General features: G+C 44.8%; 2 protein-coding genes across 2 annotated transcripts in view; one reads left to right on the forward strand and one right to left on the reverse strand.

The window, feature by feature from the left end:
• Positions 1 to 6,560: 6,560 nt before the first annotated feature.
• Positions 6,561 to 17,417, reverse strand: LOC132764387 (uncharacterized). The gene is made up of 3 exons (XM_060758385.2): positions 16,860 to 17,417; positions 11,919 to 12,700; positions 6,561 to 7,172 (listed from the first exon to the last, which is right to left on the reverse strand). Exons 1-2 carry the CDS (start codon positions 17,206 to 17,208, stop codon positions 11,928 to 11,930), a joined length of 1,122 nt encoding a protein of 373 aa, XP_060614368.2. The 5' UTR covers positions 17,209 to 17,417; the 3' UTR covers positions 6,561 to 7,172; positions 11,919 to 11,927.
• Positions 17,418 to 18,007: 590 nt separating this feature from the next.
• LOC132764386 (RNA-binding protein 14-like) overlaps positions 18,008 to 19,199 on the forward strand; it is a 12,715-nt gene continuing 11,523 nt past the window's right edge. Inside the window, exon 1 of the mRNA XM_060758384.2 lies at positions 18,008 to 18,794. Coding sequence (XP_060614367.2) covers positions 18,443 to 18,794 — 352 coding nt within the window. The 5' untranslated portion in view covers positions 18,008 to 18,442. The remainder of the gene's footprint in view (positions 18,795 to 19,199) is intronic.

Consider the following 19,199-nt stretch of genomic DNA (forward strand, 5'->3'; position numbering starts at 1 on the left):
GGCGCCCGTTGCCATAGCGACCAGGGAACTCAGAGAAAGGGAAGAGAGAGCAATGCAGGCCCTTCCACTCACCCCCATTGGGATGTTCAATGTATTTTCGAAGGCTTTCATGGCTGGAATCACTAGGTTCTTGTAGGTTTTTTTCGGGCTATAGGGCCATGTTCTAGAGCAGTGGTTCTCAACCTGGGGTCCCCAGATGTTTTTGGCCTTCAACTCCCAGAAATCCTAACAGCTGGTAAACTGGCTGGGAATTCTGGGAGTTGTAGGCCAAAAACATCTGGGGACCCCAGGTTGAGAACCACTGCTCTAGAGGCATTTCTCCTGAGGTTTCGCCTGCATCTTGATATTGACAAGCTGGAATGTGTGCAGAGGAGGGCGACTAAAATGATCAAGGGTCTGGAGAACAAGCCCTATGAGGAGCGGCTTAAAGAGCTGGGCATGTTTAGCCTGAAGAAGAGAAGGCTGAGAGGAGATATGATAGCCATGTATAAATATGTGAGAGGAAGCCACAGGGAGGAGGGAGCAGATCAAGGGTCTGGAGAACAAGCCCTATGAGGAGCGGCTTAGGGAACTGGGCATGTTTAGCCTGAAGAAGAGAAGGCTGAGAGGAGATATGATAGCCATGTATAAATATGTGAGAGGAAGCCACAGGGAGGAGGAGGGAGCAAGCTTGTTTTCTGCTTCCTTGGAGACTGGGACGCAATGGAACAATGGCTTCAAACTACAAGAGAGGAGATTCCACCTGAACATTAGGAAGAACTTCCTGACTGTGAGAGCCGTTCAGCAGTGGAACTCTCTGCCCCGGAGTGTGGTGGAGGCTCCTTCTTTGGAAGCTTTTAAGCAGAGGCTGGATGGCCATTTGCCAGGGGTGATTTGAATGCAACATTCCTGCTTCTTGGCAGAATGGGGTTGGACTGGATGGCCCATGAGGTCTCTTCCGACTCTTTGATTCTATGATTCTATGATCTATGGCAAGCATCCTCAGAGGTAGTGAGGACACTACCTAACATTGTCCTAACTACCTCAGAGGTAGTTAGGACAATGGGTTTATATATCTGTGGAATGGCTGGGGTGGGGCAAAGAGCTCTTCTCTGCTGGAGCTAGGTGTGAATGTTTCAGCCGACCACCTTCATTAGCAGTTGAAGGCTTGGCTGAGCCTGGGGAAATGTTCTGTTGAGAGGTGTTTATTTATTTAGCTTATATACCGCTGTATCTCAAGCCCGAAGGCGACTCACAGTGGTTCACAAACAGTAAAAACAGTAGAAACAGCCGTGGTTCCATACAACATATAACAATTGACTTAACACATTGTCCATAAACTACCAATAAGCAATTACAATGCACAATTATTACAAAAAACAACCATACCCAATCTTCTCATCATCCAAGCGTAGTCCAGGTTCGTCGTCCATTGTTCCATTCCTATGTTCCATTACCAGATTGCACTAAATTACTCAAACGCCTGCTCAAACATCCAGGTCTTCACCTTTTTGCGGAATACCATTAGAGATGGTGCTAGTCTAATGTCCGTAGGAAGGGCGTTCCACAGCCGAGGAGCCACCACCGAGAAGGCCCTATCTCTTGTCCCCGCCAGCCGAGCTTGAGAAGCAGGCGGGATCGAGAGCAGGGTCTCCCCGGAAGATCTCAAAGTCCTGGTGGGTTCATAGGCAGAGATGCGGTCGGATAGGTAGCTTGGGCCGGAACCGTTTAGGGCTTTAAAGGCCAACGCCAGCACTTTGAATTCAGCCCGGTAGCAGATCGGTAGCCAGTGGAGTTGGCGCAACAGGGGGGTTGTATGCTCCCTGCGCTCCGCTCCTGTTAAAATCATGGCTGCCGAGCGTTGGACTAGTTGGAGCTTCCGAGCTGTCTTCAAAGGCAACCCCACGTAGAGAGCGTTGCAGTAGTCTAAACGGGATGTAACCAGAGCGTGGACTACCGTGGCCAAGTCAGACTTCCCAAGGTACGGGCGCAGCTGGCGCACAATATTTATTTATTTATTTACTTTACTTGTATACCGCAGTTTCTCAGCCTCACGGCAACTCAACGCGGTTTACAACAAAGGTACAACAATCAACAATATACAATTTAAAACCACAAAAACATAATACACAATATTGACACAGCAATAACAACCCAATGCATCTCTTAACTGTGTTAAGATGTGCCTGGTTGTTTCCTCTCTGCTGTTTTGCTGTTGTAATTTTAGAGTTTTTTAATACTGGTAGCCAGATTTTGTTCATTTTCATGGTGTCCTCCTTTCTGTTGAAATTGTCCACGTTTGTGGACTTCAATGGCTTCTCTGTGCAGTCTGACATGGTGTTCTCAAATAATATGCTGTGTCCAGGCAGCAAAGGACAAGAGGGATCCTCTCACCTCTGCAGGAGTCTACCGTGTTCCATGCAGCTGTGGACAAGTCTACATAGGGACCACCAAACACAGCATTGCCCAAACACGCATCAAGGAACATGAAAGGCACTGCAGACTACTTCAACCAGAGAAGTCAGCCATAGCAGAGCACCTGATGAACCAGCTTGGGTCATGAGGGGTTTTGTGTACCAAGTTTGGTCCAGATCTGTCATTGATGGTGGTCACAGCGTCTCTGGGCGTAAGTGAATCCAGTTCAATGGTCCAGATCTGTCATTGCACATCGAGAAAACCAAAGTGCTCTTCCAGCAGTCACCAGCCAAGGTGGAATCAGGTGTCAAACAGGGATGTTATTGCCCCAACATTATTCTCCATCTTCATTGCTATGATACTTCATCTTGTTGATGGGAAGCTTCCCACTGGAGTGGAAATCATCTATCGAACAGATGGCAAGCAATTTACCTCAGCAGACTGAAAGCCAAAACCAAGGTTACAAATAACATGTTATAGAATTTCAATATGCTGATGACAATGTCGTATGTGCACATTCAGAAGACCAACAAGCCACTCTAAATACCTTTGCAGAAGCATACGAGAAGCTTGGCCTGTCATTGAACATTGAGAAAACCAAAGTGCTCTTCCAGCAGTCGCCAGGCAATCCCTCTCCAATGCCAGAAATACAGCTTAACGGCGTAACATTTGAAAATGTGCACCATTTCCACTTCCTTGGCAGCCACCTCTCCAGAAAAGTCAACATTGACACTGAAATACAACACCGCCTGAGCTCTGCAAGTGCAGCATTTTTCCGAATGAAGCAGAGTGTTTGAGGATCGGGACATCTGTAGGCAGACCAAGCTATTGTCCTCCCAACCCTGCTATACGCACTATAAAAGGAACTGAAGGTACATGGGGAAATTAGTAGTTATTTTCTGTCTTGTGTGTGTAGTAGCAATAAAGCTGGCTACGTCCACCTGGAATGTACTGGTTAACTGCTAGAAACTACTAGCAGAAACTGCCATAACAACACCAATTTCCTCATGTACCTTCAGTTATTACAGACTAGCCACCCCCTGCCATGCATTGCTGTGGCCCAGTCTGTGTATGTGTTTTGTGTGTATATATTTGTGTATATATGTGGTTTTGTGCATGCGTTGTAATGTACTTTTTATTTTTTGGATTTTTAAGTTTTGTCTGTGTTTTTCTGAGTGATGGTCACTCGTTGGCCTGATAGGTTTATTGTGTCCAAAATTGGTGTCAATTCGTCCAGTGGTTTTTGAGTTCTGTTAATCCCACAAACGAACATTACAGCCTTACATCCCCTGCCACATTGCACATGGGGGTTCGGTGTGGGAAGTTTGGCCCAATTCTATTGTTGGTGGGGTTCAGAATGCTGTGATTGTAGGTGAACTATAAATCCCAGCAACTACAACTCCCAAATGTCAAGATTCTATTTCCCCCAAACTCCACCAGTGTTCACATCTGGGCATATTGAGTATTCGTGTAGAGTTTGGTCCAGATCCATCATTGTTTGAGTCCACAGTGATCTCTGGTTGTAGGTGAACTAAAACTCCAACACCAAACCCTTCCAGTATTTTGTGTTGGTCATGGGAGCCCTGTGTGCTAAATTTGGTCCAATTCCATCGTTGGTGGGGTTCAGAATGCTCTTTGATTGTAGGTGAACTATAAATCCCAGCAACTACAACTCCCAAATGACAAAGTCAATCCTCCCCTCAACCCCACCAGTATTCAAATTTGGGCGTATCAAGTATTTGTGCCAAATGAATGAAAATACATCCTGCATATTGGATATTTACAAGATGATTCATAACAGGAGCAAAATTATAGTTGTGAAGTAGCAATGAAAATAATGTTATGGTTGGGGGTCACCACAACATAAGGCACTGTATTAAGGGGTCACGGCATTAGAAAGGTTGAGAACCACTGTTTTAGATGATGGTCATGATTTGAGTGCCTGTGGATTCCCAGGCTGGCCAGTCCCAGGATAATGAGTTATTCGGCCTTGAAGGTGATGGGGATTTAGTTAGGGAGGACTGTTTGCAATTAAGAGTACGCCGAAGTTCTCGGCTTGCTAACAAATGGTCAACGTAATGCTTTCATGCTAGGAAAGCTTATTTGACGATCTGATTGCAGTCAACCCTTTGTCAGTGCAACTTTGCTTACACCCTGTTAACTTCTTTGGAATTGTCTCGGCTTTTGGTTCTTTGTGACTTTGGTTTTGATCTTGGTTTCTGGGGACTTTGTCATGCTGCCATGGATTCTTGTTTGACCAATACTTGTGGATTATACTTGATGTTATTTGCCTTTGGACCTTGGAAACTCTGTCTTTGCATTTAAGACTCTATTTTGGCTTTTGCAACCTTATTTCTATGTTTTTGATTTTGCTTTCTCTTCAATAAACTACAAAAACTACAGCCTTGGTGTGTGGTGTTGTTCTGAGCAAGATGAATCTATCCTGAGTTGTGACAGGAGGGAGCAAGCTTGTTTTCTGCAGCCCTGGAGACTAGAACATAGAACAATGGCTTCAAACTACAGGAAAGGAGATTCAACCTGAAAATGAGGAAGAGCTTCCTGACTGTGAGAGCCGTTCAGCCATGGAACTCTCTGCCCTGGAGTGTGGTGGAGGCTTCTTCTTTGGTGGCTTTGAAACAGAGGCTGGATGGCCATCTGTTGGGGTGCTTTGAAGGCGATTTTCCTGCTTCTTGGCAGAATGGGGTTAGACTGGATGGCCCACCAGGTCTCTTCCAAATCTAGGATTCTATGAAATGAGGTTGGATTTTAAGGATATACTAGCTTTCCCTGCCACGCATTGCTGTGGCCCACCTACCTCCCTCTTTCTCTCCTTCTTTCCCTCATTCCCTTTTCTTCTTTCCTTCTCTCCTTCCTTCCTTCTCTTCCTCTTTCCTTCTTCCTTTTTTCTTTTCTTTCCATTTCTTCCTTCTCTGCCTCTTTCCTTCCTTCCTTCCTTTGATCTTTGCTTCCATTCTTCCTTTTGTCTTTCCTTCCTTCCCCCCTCTTTCTCTTTCTTTCTCTTCTTCCTTTGCTCCTCTTTCCTTCCTTTTCTTTCCTTCTCTCCTTCCTTCCTTCCTTCTCTTCCTCTTTCCTTCTTCCTTTTTTCTTTTCCTTCCCTTTCTCTTTCTTCCTTCTCTGCCTCTTTCCTTCCTTCCTTCCTTCCTTCCTTCCTTCCTTTGGTGTTTGCTTCCATTCTTCCTTTTGTCCATCCTTCCTCCCCCCCTCTTTCTCTTTCTTTCTCTTCTTCCTTTGCTCTTTTCTTCCTTTTCTTTCCTTCTCTCCTTCCTTCTTTCTCTACCTATTTCTTTCCATCTCTCTTCTTTTCCTCTTTCTCTCTTCTTCCTTCTCTACCTCTTTCCTTCCTTCCTTCGCTCTTTGCTTCCATGTTTCCTTCCTTCCGTCGATGTTTTTCCTCTTCCTTGATTGGGCCCGCCGCCTAGGAGGCTGGAGCCACCGCGGCGCTCGGTGAGGCCTCGGTTGTCCACCGGAAATGCAGGGAGCATGACTGACAGGTGAGGGAGCAAAAGTGCGGGAAGGGGTGGGGCGGCGAAGGAAGGGGGCGTGACTTCTGCGGAGGGGGCGTGGGAGGAGGGAAGGATTGAGTCAGGGCGGGAAGGGGCAGGACAGCGAAGGGAGGGGCGTGGGTGGCGGAGGGGGAGGAGGAAAGGATTGAGTCAGGGCGGAAAAGGGCAGGGCAGCAAAGGGAGGGGGTGTGGCCGGCAGCGGAGGAGGAGGTGGGAAAGAATTGAGTCAGGGCGGGATGGCGAAGGGAGGGGGTGTGGTTTGCGGCGAGGGAGCGTTGGCCGGCAATGTGCGCGCGGCGGGGGACTCGTGCCGGGGCGCTTCTGCGCATGCTCCCTTTGTTTTCGAAATTGTGGGTTTGTTGAAATGTTGTTTGCTATTTTGATGAGATTTTTGCATACCTTGTGGGTTGAGGTATGTGCATGCCAAGTTTGGTGTGTTTTGGGCCAGGGGTTTTCGCGTTTTGCTGTCCTGTTGAACGCCCTTAACAGATTTATATATATAGATTTTGGGTGCCTTGGGCTGTACTGATCATTGCTGTGTGCAAATCATTCATATACATTGCCAAACATGAAATCCATGTTCGATTATCGTAACAGCCTTTTTTAAAATGGCACCCCACAGATATTCTGGACAACTAGATCTTGTATCGTGTAAAACACCAAGAAACTCACTTTTATTGACAAAACATTAAGTATATCTAAGTGTATTTCCTAACTTAGAAGCATACTTGTATACTCTACGAACCTACTGAGGAGTGCTTTTAAAAGCAACTCTTTCGAAACAAGGATAGTAAAACGGGGACTTCAACGAACTAAGAGATTTCTTTTCCTCGTAGAAAAATAAGCCAAGGCATCAGAAGCGATTGTTGGTAAACCAACAACCCCCTTAGCCTCCGACTTTGGTTTTAAAGGACCGAATAGGCAGCAATGCACAGACAACTTATATGAGGCTGAACTAGAATTAAGACGGAAGGCTCTGCTTCTCTTCAATGGCAACATATAACTCGCTTACATTCAGCAGTTACTTGGGAAAGGAGGTGGAATGCCTAGATGTCATGACACTCGCATCAAATAAAAGGGGGTAAAGAAATGCGGCAGTTCAAAATAACATCGTGAAATCGTCAAAGAGCGCTGCAGCTGGTGTTACGCATATATTTCGAGAGAAGGTGATTTCTCCACTTCCAATGGCAGAAGGATGGGAGGGAATTCTGACGAAGAATGGGAACCTTGGATCGCCTGAAGTCAGGATAGTACCTGGTTAAGAAAAGAGACAAGAGATCGCATTTAAAAAGCATGGCTGAACCCAATCATTTGCCACGCTTGAACACTGCCCCCCCTCATTGCCCAGAAACAGGCCTAGCATGGCAACTAAAAGACACATATTTTCTTCAAAATCCAAACTACAAGAAGTGAGAAGGCATAAGAAGATTCTCTGCAGTTTTTCTAGACTTTCTGTATATATTTCAGATTTCAATATTAATGTCAAAAATACGTAATATGATTTTACATAGGATTTGTGCTACATTAGAACAGTAAACAGAACAGGCCTTTGATCTCTGATATTGTTGTTTTTAAATTGTTTTTAAATCGTATTAGATTTTAGCCTGTTCTTGTAAGCCGCTCCAAGCCCCAGGGGAGTGGCGGCATATAAGTTTGAATTATAAATAAATAAATAAAAATAAAGACAAATATCACTTAAGTAAAATAAAGATTAAATATTAAATAACCAGAAAAATAAAATAAGGTGTAAGCACTAAACTAATCTGCTATTGCAACACATCCAATGAAGTGGTTTAAAACCAGTATACAAAAGGATTAGGACTAAGTACGTTCCAGTCTACTTGGAATACACGAAGCTCATTCCAGAAGCGTGTTTAAGAACTGGTCCAAGAGTCCAGAAGAGCTTTGACTCCCAATGTGACCATCAAATAATAACAGCAACAGCACAGTCCTAAACACTTGTGATTTTGTTATACAAATTCCTGCATATATATCTCGTTTACTGTGTCATACTGTGTTTTTTTGTGTCAGTAAAATAATAATAATAACTGTTTTTATACCTCACCACCATGTCCCCAAATGGACTCGGGTCGGCTTACAAGTGGTACCAAATCCAAGACATATAACACAATTAACTAAATAAAACATAGTTAGAGACTAGGCATGGGTTCTAAATGGTTCTAAAGTACTGTATATACCAGAGTATAAGCCTAATATTTCAGCCCTTTTTTTAGGCTGAGAAAGCCCCCCTCAGCTTATACTCGAGTCAAGGTTATTTATTTTTTTACTCTGTTGTTGTTATTATTATTATTATAATATAATAATAATAAAACTTTATTTGTACCCCGCTACCATCTCCCCAAGGGACTCGGTGCGGCTTACATGAGGCCGAGCCCACAATACAACAATAAACAATAACAACAATAATACAAAACAATAAATAACCCATAAGCAAAAATAAGCAATAACATAAACAGTAACACAACGCGTTTAAAAACCTATGGCTGGGCCATATTAAATTTATAATTTAACTTTATTATTATTACTGTTATTATTACATTTATTATTTTAGACTCTTTATTATTATTGGAAGGACACAGAAGCACATTTACATTGAAGGTTAGAATAATGGTTTAATCAGAGTTGGGCAGTCTTATCTTAAATGGGTATTGTAGTAACTGTTATTAATTGTGTAATGTGTTAGGTTGTTAACTGTTTCTATACTGTAGCACTGAATTTTTGCTGTTCGTATTTGTTGTGAACCGCTGTGAGTCGCCTTCGGGCTGAGAAGTAAGGTAAATAAATAAATAAATAAAAGTTTTATATAAATATTCAAAAACATTTAAGCTACTGAGGCCTCAATTAATGCAATTTTATTGGTAATCTATTTTTATTTTGAAATTTACCAGTAGCGGATGCATTTCCCACCCTCGGCTCATACTCGAGTGTATATGTTTTTCCAGTTTTTTAATGGTAAAATTAGGTGCCTCGGCTTATATTCAGGTCGGTTTATACGGTACTTACAAAACTAAAATTCTGGTGGTGAAAACTAGAGGTGCTGGTGCTTTGCTTCTACAGGATTGCTAAAGTTCTGGTGGTGAAAATTTCAGAACAAAACTTTCAAAATTTCATTATTATTTCATGATTGGCTATTTTTATGACAGAACCAATTAGGAACTGCCATTTATAATGAAATTATGAAAGTTTTGTTAGAGTTCTGAAATTTTCACCACCAGAACTTTAGCAACACTGTAGAAGCAAAGCACCAGCGCCCCCTAGTTTTCACAAGAGAACCTGCCTTCCCATCCCAAGCAGCAAATACCGTATTCTACCATATGCTAGAAACCTTTAAAAAGGACCTTAAAACCTGGCTCTTCCGTTGCGCCTTTGGAGAGTAGGTATGCAATCCCACACTACTGCTTAGCCTCAACGTTCTGCCATTGGAGTATATGTCGTCCCCCCTCTGTGGGAAAGCTTGATTCCACAACCTCCGCTATAATGAGTTCTCCTCCGCAAATAACCTGTCTCTTTTAATCTCACCCGAGTTTTAAATTAGTTTTAATTAGTCTCTCTTTTAATCATTACATGCAGCCCGCCCACTGTCATTGTGATTGCGTCAATTGTAACTTTATGTTGTTATGTATTTACATGTTTTATTTTATTACGATGTTGCTTTTACTGTTTGCGTTTTGGTTTTATTTTATTGTAATTTGCTGTTTGGGCTTGGCCGCTCATGTAAGCCGCTCCGAGTCCTCATTGGGGAGATGGTGGTGGGGTATAAATAAATATTATTATTGTCGAAGGCTGGAGATAGGTGTGAATGTTTCAACTGACCACCTTGATTAGCATATAATGACCTGACAGTGCCTAAAGCAAACTTTTGTTGAGAGGTGATTAGATGTCCTTGTTTGTTTCCTCTCTGTTGTTGTGCTGTTGTATTTTAGAGTTTTAATATTATTATTATTATTATTATTATTATTATTATTATTATATGCTTACAAACCAATGCCACTTTAAAGCAGGAATGGTCTACCTGACACCTTCCTGTTGTTTGGGGCTATGACCCCCATCAACTCCAACCAGAAGAATCAATGGTCAGGAGCTATAGCGGTAGGGTACCCATTTCCCTATCCCAAACTAATCAAGAAGCCAGCAACTTTCTAAAAGAGCTGAAAAACTAAGGCTCATGTTTCACGCCGTTGGACGTGGAAGGAGATCTCTAAACAGGAAGTGTGACTGGCAACATACCAGCTGTTTAATCCAGGGGTCCTCAAACTAAGGCCCGAGGGCCAGATACGGCCCTCCAAGGTCATTTACCCGGCCCTCACTGAGGGTCAACCTAACTCTGAAATGACTTGAAAGCACACAACAACGACAACAATCCTATCTCATCAGTGAAAAACAGGCCCACACTTCCCATTGAAATACTAATAGGTATATGAACCCACACGATCTCTCCGATCATCTGGAGAGGCCCTGCTCACGATCCCACCTGCGCCGCAAGCGCTATTGGTGGGGACGAGGGACAGGGCCTTCTCTGTGGTGGCCCCCCCGACTCTGGAACTCTCTCCCCAAGGACATCAGACAAGCCCCAACATTGGCAGTCTTTAGGAAGAGCTTGAAGACGTGGTTGTTCCAGTGTGCCTTCCCAGAATAGGAAACTCCAAGCATCATGTCCCAAATGCACTTTACTAGAGATTTAAGATTGTCTGCACACTGCACCTATCTCCAAAAACCTATCCATTTCACCTGTCATTTTTAAAATTTTAATCATTACATTTGGCCCGGCCTTAGTTTTAAATGCATCGTGGTGTTATTGTCTAATGTTTATTGCTATTGTTTTAATGTTTGATCGGCCTCACAAGCACGGCTGGTGGGGACGAGGGACAGGGCCTTCTCGGTGGTGGCCCCGCGACTCTGGAACGCTCTCTCACCAGAGGTTAGAACCGCCCCAACAATCCTGACATGCAGGAAACAGGTGAAGTCGTGGTTATGGAGACAGGCTTTCGAAGAATGAGACAATGATTTGGATGGAAGACGGTGTATATTCGATTTTATTATGACGACGGACCACTGTAGTTTTAAATATATGTGCTTTTTTAATGTTTTATTGTAATGTGTATTTTGATATTTTACCGATTGTATGTGTTTTTATGGTTGGAAACCGGGCTGAGTCCCTCTTATGAGGTGAGAAGCTCGGTATATAAAACTTTGAAATAAATAAATAAAATAATGTTTATTGCTTGTTTTATGAGTTTATTTATTTATTTATTTATTTACAGCATTTAAATGCCGCCCTTCTCACCCCAAAGGGGAATCAGAGCGGCTTACAAGGTATATATACATACAATATATTATATTATTAGCATAGTACAATATCAGTTTTAAATATTGCTATATTATACTATACCAATTATATTGTAATATTATTAGTAATATTACATGTAATATAAATATATAATTATAATATCATATTATTATTATTAGTAGTAATAATTTATTGGTGTATTTGTTATGTTGTTATTTTATTGATGTGTTAGGATTTGGCCTCTTGTAAGCCGCACTGAGTCCTTTGGAAGATGTTAGCAGGGTATAAATAAAGGTTTCTTATTATTATTATTAAAATTGTTCTTCGTTTTAATTATTGTACTGTTTTTAAGTGTTTTTGCACTACAAAGATTTGTGCAGTGTGCATAGGAATTCATTCATGTTTTGTTTTCAAATTATAATCTGGCCCTCCAACACTTTGAGGCACTGTGACCTGGCCCTCTGTTTAAAAAGGTTGGAGACCCCTGGTTTAATCTCTCTAAAGAAGATGACATTCGTCAGTATGTTGTGAGAAAACCATTGAATAAGGAAGGAAAGAAGCCCAGAAAAAAAGCATCCAAGATTCAGCATTTGGTCACTCCTAGAGTTCTGCAACATAAACGCAGACGTATTGCCCTGAAAAAGCAGCATACTCAAAAGAACAAGGAAGCTGCAGAATACGCCAAGACGTACCTCAGACATTTAACGGTAGCTCCTATGATTTTCACGACTCCTGTGTGGTGGGGAAAGATAACTGCGTTCATACGGTCGATGGCGAGAAACACTTTCTGATCTTTCCGTATAGCGAGAAGAACTTCCTGATCTTTCTCTGTAGCGAGAAACACTTTCCGACCTTCCTGTATAGCGAGAAGAACTTTCCGATCTTTCTCTATAGCGAGAAGAACTTTCCCATCTTTCTGTATATCTCTTACTAGATCCGTTTCCTCTTCTGTCGAAATCGTCGTGGCGGCCATACTCGTATGATGGGTAGTAATCATCATCCGCTTCTTTCGTTGTATACCTTTTACTGACGGCATGCTTGTCTCTGTAGTCGTCGTCGTAGCTGGAGCGCCGCGGGGACAGACGGACGCGCTCATACAGTGAATGACGAGAAGAGGTTTCCTTGTAACCTGATGATAACCGATCAGGATCATCCTCATAATCATACGACTTGCTTCCATAGGAACGAGACTGGGAAGAGTGGGTGCGGCTATGTGAGGCCTCTGGATAGCTGTTGTCTTCCGACTCAGGTCCATTTTGGTATGCTGCCTCCTGCATAGCCTCATCAAACGACACAATTGGATCCGGAAATGTGTCCCCTTCAACGATAGTTTCCAGCTCAGAGTTTTCATTATGCTTACGATCTTTCACAGAGCGTTGTACAACAATGATGCTCCCCATGAATTCCGTTCCATTAAGGTTTTCAATGGCCGTTTTGCCGTCCTCCTCATTGTCCATGTGAACGAACCCATAGTCTGACAAAGGAGTAGATAAGAGGTTATCAGTAAGGGACACATAACATTTAATTTCAGAAACCCATTCCTACTTGGATGTGACCTGGACATTAGCCAGCAGCACATCTGCAACACTCATAATAATAATAATAATAATCTGTTTGGCTGCTGGACAAGGAACCTATGATCAGCTGAGATTCTGCAACTCTAAAGGTCTCAATGATGTAAGGCAGGCCATTGGCAACTAGGAAGGCAGTTTACTGGATGCCTGCCCCAAACACCATTCTAGACCAGCGTTTCTCAACCTGGGGGTCGGGAAAGGGGGTGTCAGAGGGGTCGCCAAAGACCATCAGAAAACACAGTATTTTCTGTATTGTCGAAGGCTTTCATGGCCAGAATCACTGGGTTGTTGTAGGTTTTTCCGGGCTATATGGCCATGTTCTAGAGGCATTTTCTCCTGACGTTTCGCCTGCATCTATGGCAAGCATCCTCAGAGGTAGTGAGGTCTGTTGGAAGTAGGAAAATGGGTTTATATATCTGTGGAATGACCAGGGTGAGACAAAGGACTTTTGTCTGCTGCAGCTAGGTGTGAATGTTTCAACTGACCACCTTGATTAGCATTTAATGGCCTGGCAGTGCCTGGTTCATCAGGAAGCACCTGATGAATCAACATGGACACAGCATATTTGAGAACACAGAAATGCTGGACCACTCTCACAACCACCATGTCAGACGACACAGAGAAGCCACTGAAATACACAAGCATGTGGACAATTTCAATAGAAAAGAGGAAACCATGAGAGTAAACAATCAGGCACATCAAATCACTCTCAACAAAAGATTCCCCCCAGGCACTTCCAAGCCATTAAATGCTAATCAAGGTGGTGGAGTTCAGAATGCTCTTTGGTGGAGTTCAGAATGCTCTTTGATTGTAGGTGAACTATAAATCCCAGAAACTACAACTCTCAAATGACAAAATCAATCCTCCCCCGAACCCCACCAATATTCAAATTTGGGTATTTGTGCAAAATTTGATCCAGTCAATGAAAATACATCCAGCATATTTACATTACGATTCATAACAGTAGCAGCATTACAGTTTTGAAGTTGCAACGAAAATAATATTATGACTGGAGGTCACCACAACATGAGGAACTGTATTAAGGGGTCGTGGCATGAGCAAGGTTGAGAACCACTGTTCTAGACCCTGAACCCACAGTCTATACATCACTTCCAAGTCTGTTTAGCTAATCCAAGGAGAGAGGATGTTCTGCATCATTTAATTCATTCGGTAGCAAACAACACACACATCTTTAAAAGCCCTGGCTACATACATAAACACATACATATAATTTGAAGAGAGATATAACAGCACTCATCAACTGAAGCACGAGGTAACTGACACTGCAATAAGAAATGTGTGGCCTTCCAGGTGTTTTGGACTTCAGCTCCCAGAGTTCCTAGCATTTGAAAAGCTGGCTAGGGATTCTGGGATTTGGAGTCCAAATGATTCAGACAAGTTTGACACCACTGTCTTAGATTTACGAACCTTAGTGCAAACGTAAGGACTAGGATTTTATGTACCATTTACACTGATACATAAAATCCAGATTATCTGCATTGAACTGGATTATATTAGTCTATGCTGCCACATAATTCAGTTCAAAGGGGGTCAGGGGACAGTTCCATCTTGTTTCCTGCATATGTCATCAGTTGGGGACCCCCCTCCCACTCCAGGACCAACTGCCACTCCAGGCCAGAGTGAAGAGAGAGGGGGTCAGTGGACAGTTCCACCTTGTCTCCTGTGCTATGCTAATAACATAATATAATATATTGTATATAATATAATATCTATAATACTATAATGTAATACAATATAATACTACTAATAATATTACAATATAATGATATAGTACAGGGGTCCTCAAACTAAGGCCCAGGGCCAGATATGGCCCTCCAACCTCATTTACCCGGCCCTTGCTCAGGGTCAGCCTAAGTCTGAAACGATTTGAAAGCACACAACAACAATAATCCTATCTCATCAGCCAAAAGCAGGCCCAAACTTCCCATTAAAATACTAATAAGTTTATATTTGTTAAAATTGTTATTCATTTTAATTATTGCTTTTAAGAGTTTTTTGCATTACACTTCCCATTGAAATACTAAGTTTAAAATTGTTCATTTTAATTATTGTATTGCTCTTGTTTTGCACTACAAATAAAGATATTTGCAGTGTGCACTCATTCATTTTTTCTTTTCAAATTATAATCTGGCCCTCCAACAGTTTGAGGGACTGTTGACCTGGCCCTCTGTTTAAAAGGTTTGTGGACATCTGATATAGTACAATATAGTAATATATAATACTGATATTGTACTATGCTAATAATATTATATAGCATGTATGTATGTGTGTGTGTGTATATATATATATATCGTAAGCCGCTCTGAGTCCCCTTCGGAGTGAGAAGGGCGGCATATAAATGTTGCAAATAAATAAATACTTCTGATTTTATATGGCAGTGTAGATGACGCCTATGATGCAAAAACATGTTTGCCTTAGATCACAGGAATAACGAAAGGACTAAAGTACCATAATGTTTGTATTTAAATCACTCCATTTTCTGTTGAGGAAAAAGGGGGAGAGCAGGTGTGCTCGGAGCATGGCAAAGTGGGCGTGGGAGAGTGTGTGAGGCTGGGGGAGGCTCACACCAGTGAATCCCTTCAAGGTTCTCTGTAAGAAGTTTAGCCATATTCTATCACTGGTGGGATTCAGAATGTCATTTGATTGTCGAAGGCTTTCATGGCCGGAATCACTGGGTTGTTGTAGGGTTTTTTGGGGGGTATATGGCCATGGTCTAGAGGCATTCTCTCCTGACGTTTCGCCTGCATCTATGGCAAACATCCTCAGAGGTAGTGAGGTCTGTTGGAACTAGGAAAAAGGGTTTATATATCTGTGGAATGACCAGGGTGGGACAAAGGACTCTTGTCTGCTGGAGCTAGGTGTGAATGTTTCAACTGTCCACCTTGATTAGCATTTGATGGCCTGGCAGTGCCTGGGGTAATCTTTTGTTGAGAGGTGATTGGATGTCCTTGTTTGTTTCCTCTCTGTTGTTTTGCTGTTGTAATTTTTGAGTTTTTTTAATAGTGGTAGTCAGATTTTGTTCATTTTCATGGTTTCCTCCTTTCTGTTGAAATTGTCCACATGCTTATGGATTTCAATGGCTTCTCTGTGTAGCCTGACATGGTGGTTGTGAGAGTGGTCCAGCATTTCTGTGTTCTCAAATAAAATGCTGTGTCCAGGTTGGTTTATCAGGTGCTCTGCTATGGCTGACTTCTCTGGTTGAAGAAGTGAGAGGGATCCTCTCACCTCTGCAGGAGTCTACCGTATACCATGCAGCTGTGGACAAGTCTACATAGGGACCACCAAACGCAGAATTGCCCAAACATGAATCAAGGAACACGAAAGGCACTGCAGACCAGAGAAGTTAGCCATAGCAGAGCACCTGATGAACCAACCTGGACTTACCAGCTTTCCGCAGGGCATGTAAGACATACCTGTTTTGACAGGCTTTTAATGTTTGATATTGCTGTTTTTAAATTGCTTTTAAAATTTGTTAGATTTTAGCCATTCTTGTAAGCCGCTCTGAGCCCCAGGGGAGTGGTGGCATATTAAGTCCAAATAATAAATAAATAAATATTATTTGAGAACACAGAAATGCTGGACCACTCTCACAACCACCATGTCAGACGACACAGAGAAGCCACTGAAATACACAAGCATGTGGACAATTTCAACAGAAAGGAGGAAACCATGAAAATGAACAAAATCTGGCTACCAGTATTAAGAAAAACCTCTAAAATTACAACAGCAAAACAACAGAGAGTAAACAATCAGGGACATCTAATCACCTGTCAACAAAAGATTGCCCAAGGCACTGCCAGGCCATCAAATGCTAATCAAGGTGGTGCAGCAGACAAGAGTCCTTTGTCATTCCACAGATATATAAACCCATTTCCCTACTTCCAACAGACCTCACTACCTCTGAGGATGCTTGCCATAGATGCAGGCGAAACGTCAGGAGAGAATGCCACTAGAACATGGCCATATAGCCCGAAAAACCTACAACAACCCAGTGAGGAAGTGTGTGAAGGGGTTGGGGGAGAGGGGGTGGCACCACACCTTTCACGACGTCGCACTCGGTGACGAGGCCGAAGTTCTGGAAGAGCGGGAGGAGGTCTCCGGCGGCGCAGTCCTCGGGCAGGCCGCCCACGTAGATCTTGATGCCCCGGAAGCGGTGGAGGGAGAGGCGGTGGCCGCGGAATTCCCTCCCGTGGAGCTCCCTCCGCGCGCGCTGGCCCGCCGCCTCGTCGCGCATGCGCACCGTGGCGCAGAAGGTCCTGAGGGAGACGTCGAGCACGTCGCCGGGCCCGGTCACCGCCTCGAAGTGGCGCCGCAGCTGCTCCTCCCTGGTCCCGCGGGGGACGTTCTGCACGAAGAGCCGCACCGAGCGGCTTGGGAAGGGCCACATCTTCGCCGTTTTGGCCGGAGGAAGGAGTCAGACAGCGAGAGAGAGAAACGCCTGCTTTCTGAGGGGGAAACGGCCGCTTCCTCGCTTTACGGCCGTGCGCATGCGCGTGGGTTCACCTTCTGAGGCGGGAGGGGAAGCAGAGAGACCGCGCAGGCGCAGCAATCGCTGTTGCCTTGGAGAAAAGCAGAGGAAAGAGACTGCGCATGCGCGTTCCTTGAGGCGGAGGCGCATTAGCCACTGCTCTCCTATGCAGAGCCGTAAAGCGAGGAAGTAATGCTTGATGTACTGAGGGTCGCAACGGCCACTGCGCCTGCGCATTCTCTGTCTTTCTTCCGCCTCACAAAATGCGCATGCGTCATCCCTTTCCAATCTTTTCTCCAAGAGGCAGCAGTGATCGCTACGCCTGCGCAGTCTCTCCCCTTCCCGCCTTAGAGGGGGAAGCCACACGCATGCGTAGGACCGTAAAGCCAGTCCACTGAGGGGAAGCAGCGGCCACTGCGCATGCGTGACCTCTTTCGCGTCTTCAAGAGGCAGCAGCGATCGCTGCGCCTGCGCAGTCACTCTCCTTTCCTTCCCGCCTTGGAGAGGGAAGCCCCACGCATGTGCACGGCGGAAAACGGTTACTGCGCATGCGTGTCCTCTTTCGCGTCTTCAAGAGGCAGCAGCGATCGCTGCGCCTGCGCAGTCACTCTCCTTTCCTTCCCGCCTTGGAGAGGGAAGCCTCGCGCATGTGCACGGCGATAGAGCGGTTACTGCGCATGCGTGGTCATTTTCCATGCTTCAAGAGGCGGCAGGGATCGGTCTCTCCCCTTCCCGCTTTAGAGAGGGGAAGCCACGCGCATGCGCAGGGCCGTAAAGCACAATCCACTGAAGGGAAGCACCGGCTACTGCGCATGCGTGGTGTCTTTCCATTCTTCAAGAGGCAGCCTGCGCATTCCGCCGAGGGGAGGGGGGGAATCCACGCACATGCGCAGTGGTGTAAAGTGCAATCCACCGAAGGGCGGCAGCGGCTACTGCGCATGCGTGGTCTTTTTAAATTCTTAAAGAGGCAGCAACGAACGCAGCGCCTCAGAGGGTGAAGCCACGCGCATGCGCAGGGCCGTAAAGCGAGGAAGTGGTCGTTTTTCCCCTCAGAGGAGCGCCCAGAGCGCAGGCGCAGAGGCAGTTGGCGGCCGGGAAGACCTCTCCTCCTTCTTTCCTCTTCGTTCGTTTTGTCTCCTTCCTTCGAGAGAAGATGCCGCGGCCGAACCCGAGCGGCTCTGTGCGGCTCTTCGTGCAGAACGTCCCCCGCGGGACCTCGGAGGAGGCGCTGCGGCGGCACTTCGAGGGGGCGACCAGGCCGGCCGACGTGCTGGACATGATCCTGAGGAACACCTGCGCCACGGTGCGCATGCGCGACGAGGCGGCGGGGGAGCGCGCGCGGAGGGACCTGCACCGGCGCCCCTTCCGCGGCCTCCGCCTCTCCGTCCAGCGCTTCCGCGCCATCAAGATCTACGTGGGAGGCCTGCCCGAGGCCTGCGCCGCAGAGGACCTCCTCCCGCTCTTCAAGGAGTTCGGGCCCGTCGCCGAGTGCGTCGTCGTGAAAGGTCTCACGCTCCCCCCTTCTCCTCATCATCATAATACTTCACTATTTTTCCCTTCCATCTTCCCCTTCTCTTTCTTCCTTTCCTCCCCTCCTCATATCTTTTGATCTTTCCTTTCCTTTGATCTTCCCTTCCCTTCTTTCCCTTTCTTTCCCTTTCTTTCTTTCTTCCTTTCCTCCCCTCCTCTCCTATCTTTTGATCTTTCCTTTCTCTTCTTACTTCCTTTCCCTTCCCTTCTTTCTCTTTCTTTCCCTTCCTTCCTTCCTTCCTTTCTTTCTTCCTTTCCTCCCCTCCTCTGATATCTTTTGATCTTTCCTTTCTCTTACTTCCTTTCCCTTCCCTTCTTTCTCTTTCTTTCCCTTCCTTCCTTTCTTTCTTTCTTCCTTTCCTCCCCTCCTCTCATATCTT

This window comes from Anolis sagrei, chromosome 12 (genome assembly GCF_037176765.1).
Source record: "Anolis sagrei isolate rAnoSag1 chromosome 12, rAnoSag1.mat, whole genome shotgun sequence".
NCBI classification, from domain to species: Eukaryota; Metazoa; Chordata; class Lepidosauria; order Squamata; family Dactyloidae; genus Anolis; species Anolis sagrei.

What these genes read in the sequence shown, in the direction of transcription:
- LOC132764387 (XM_060758385.2), bottom strand. Translation starts at nt 17,208, where the DNA reads ATGTGGCCCTTCCCAAGCCGCTCGGTGCGGCTCTTCGTGCAGAACGTC. An exon ending in CGAGTGCGACGTCGTGAAAG is followed by an intron (nt 12,701 to 16,859) that starts GTGTGGTGCCAC and finishes CTCCTTTGTCAG; the next exon opens with ACTATGGGTTCGTTCACATG.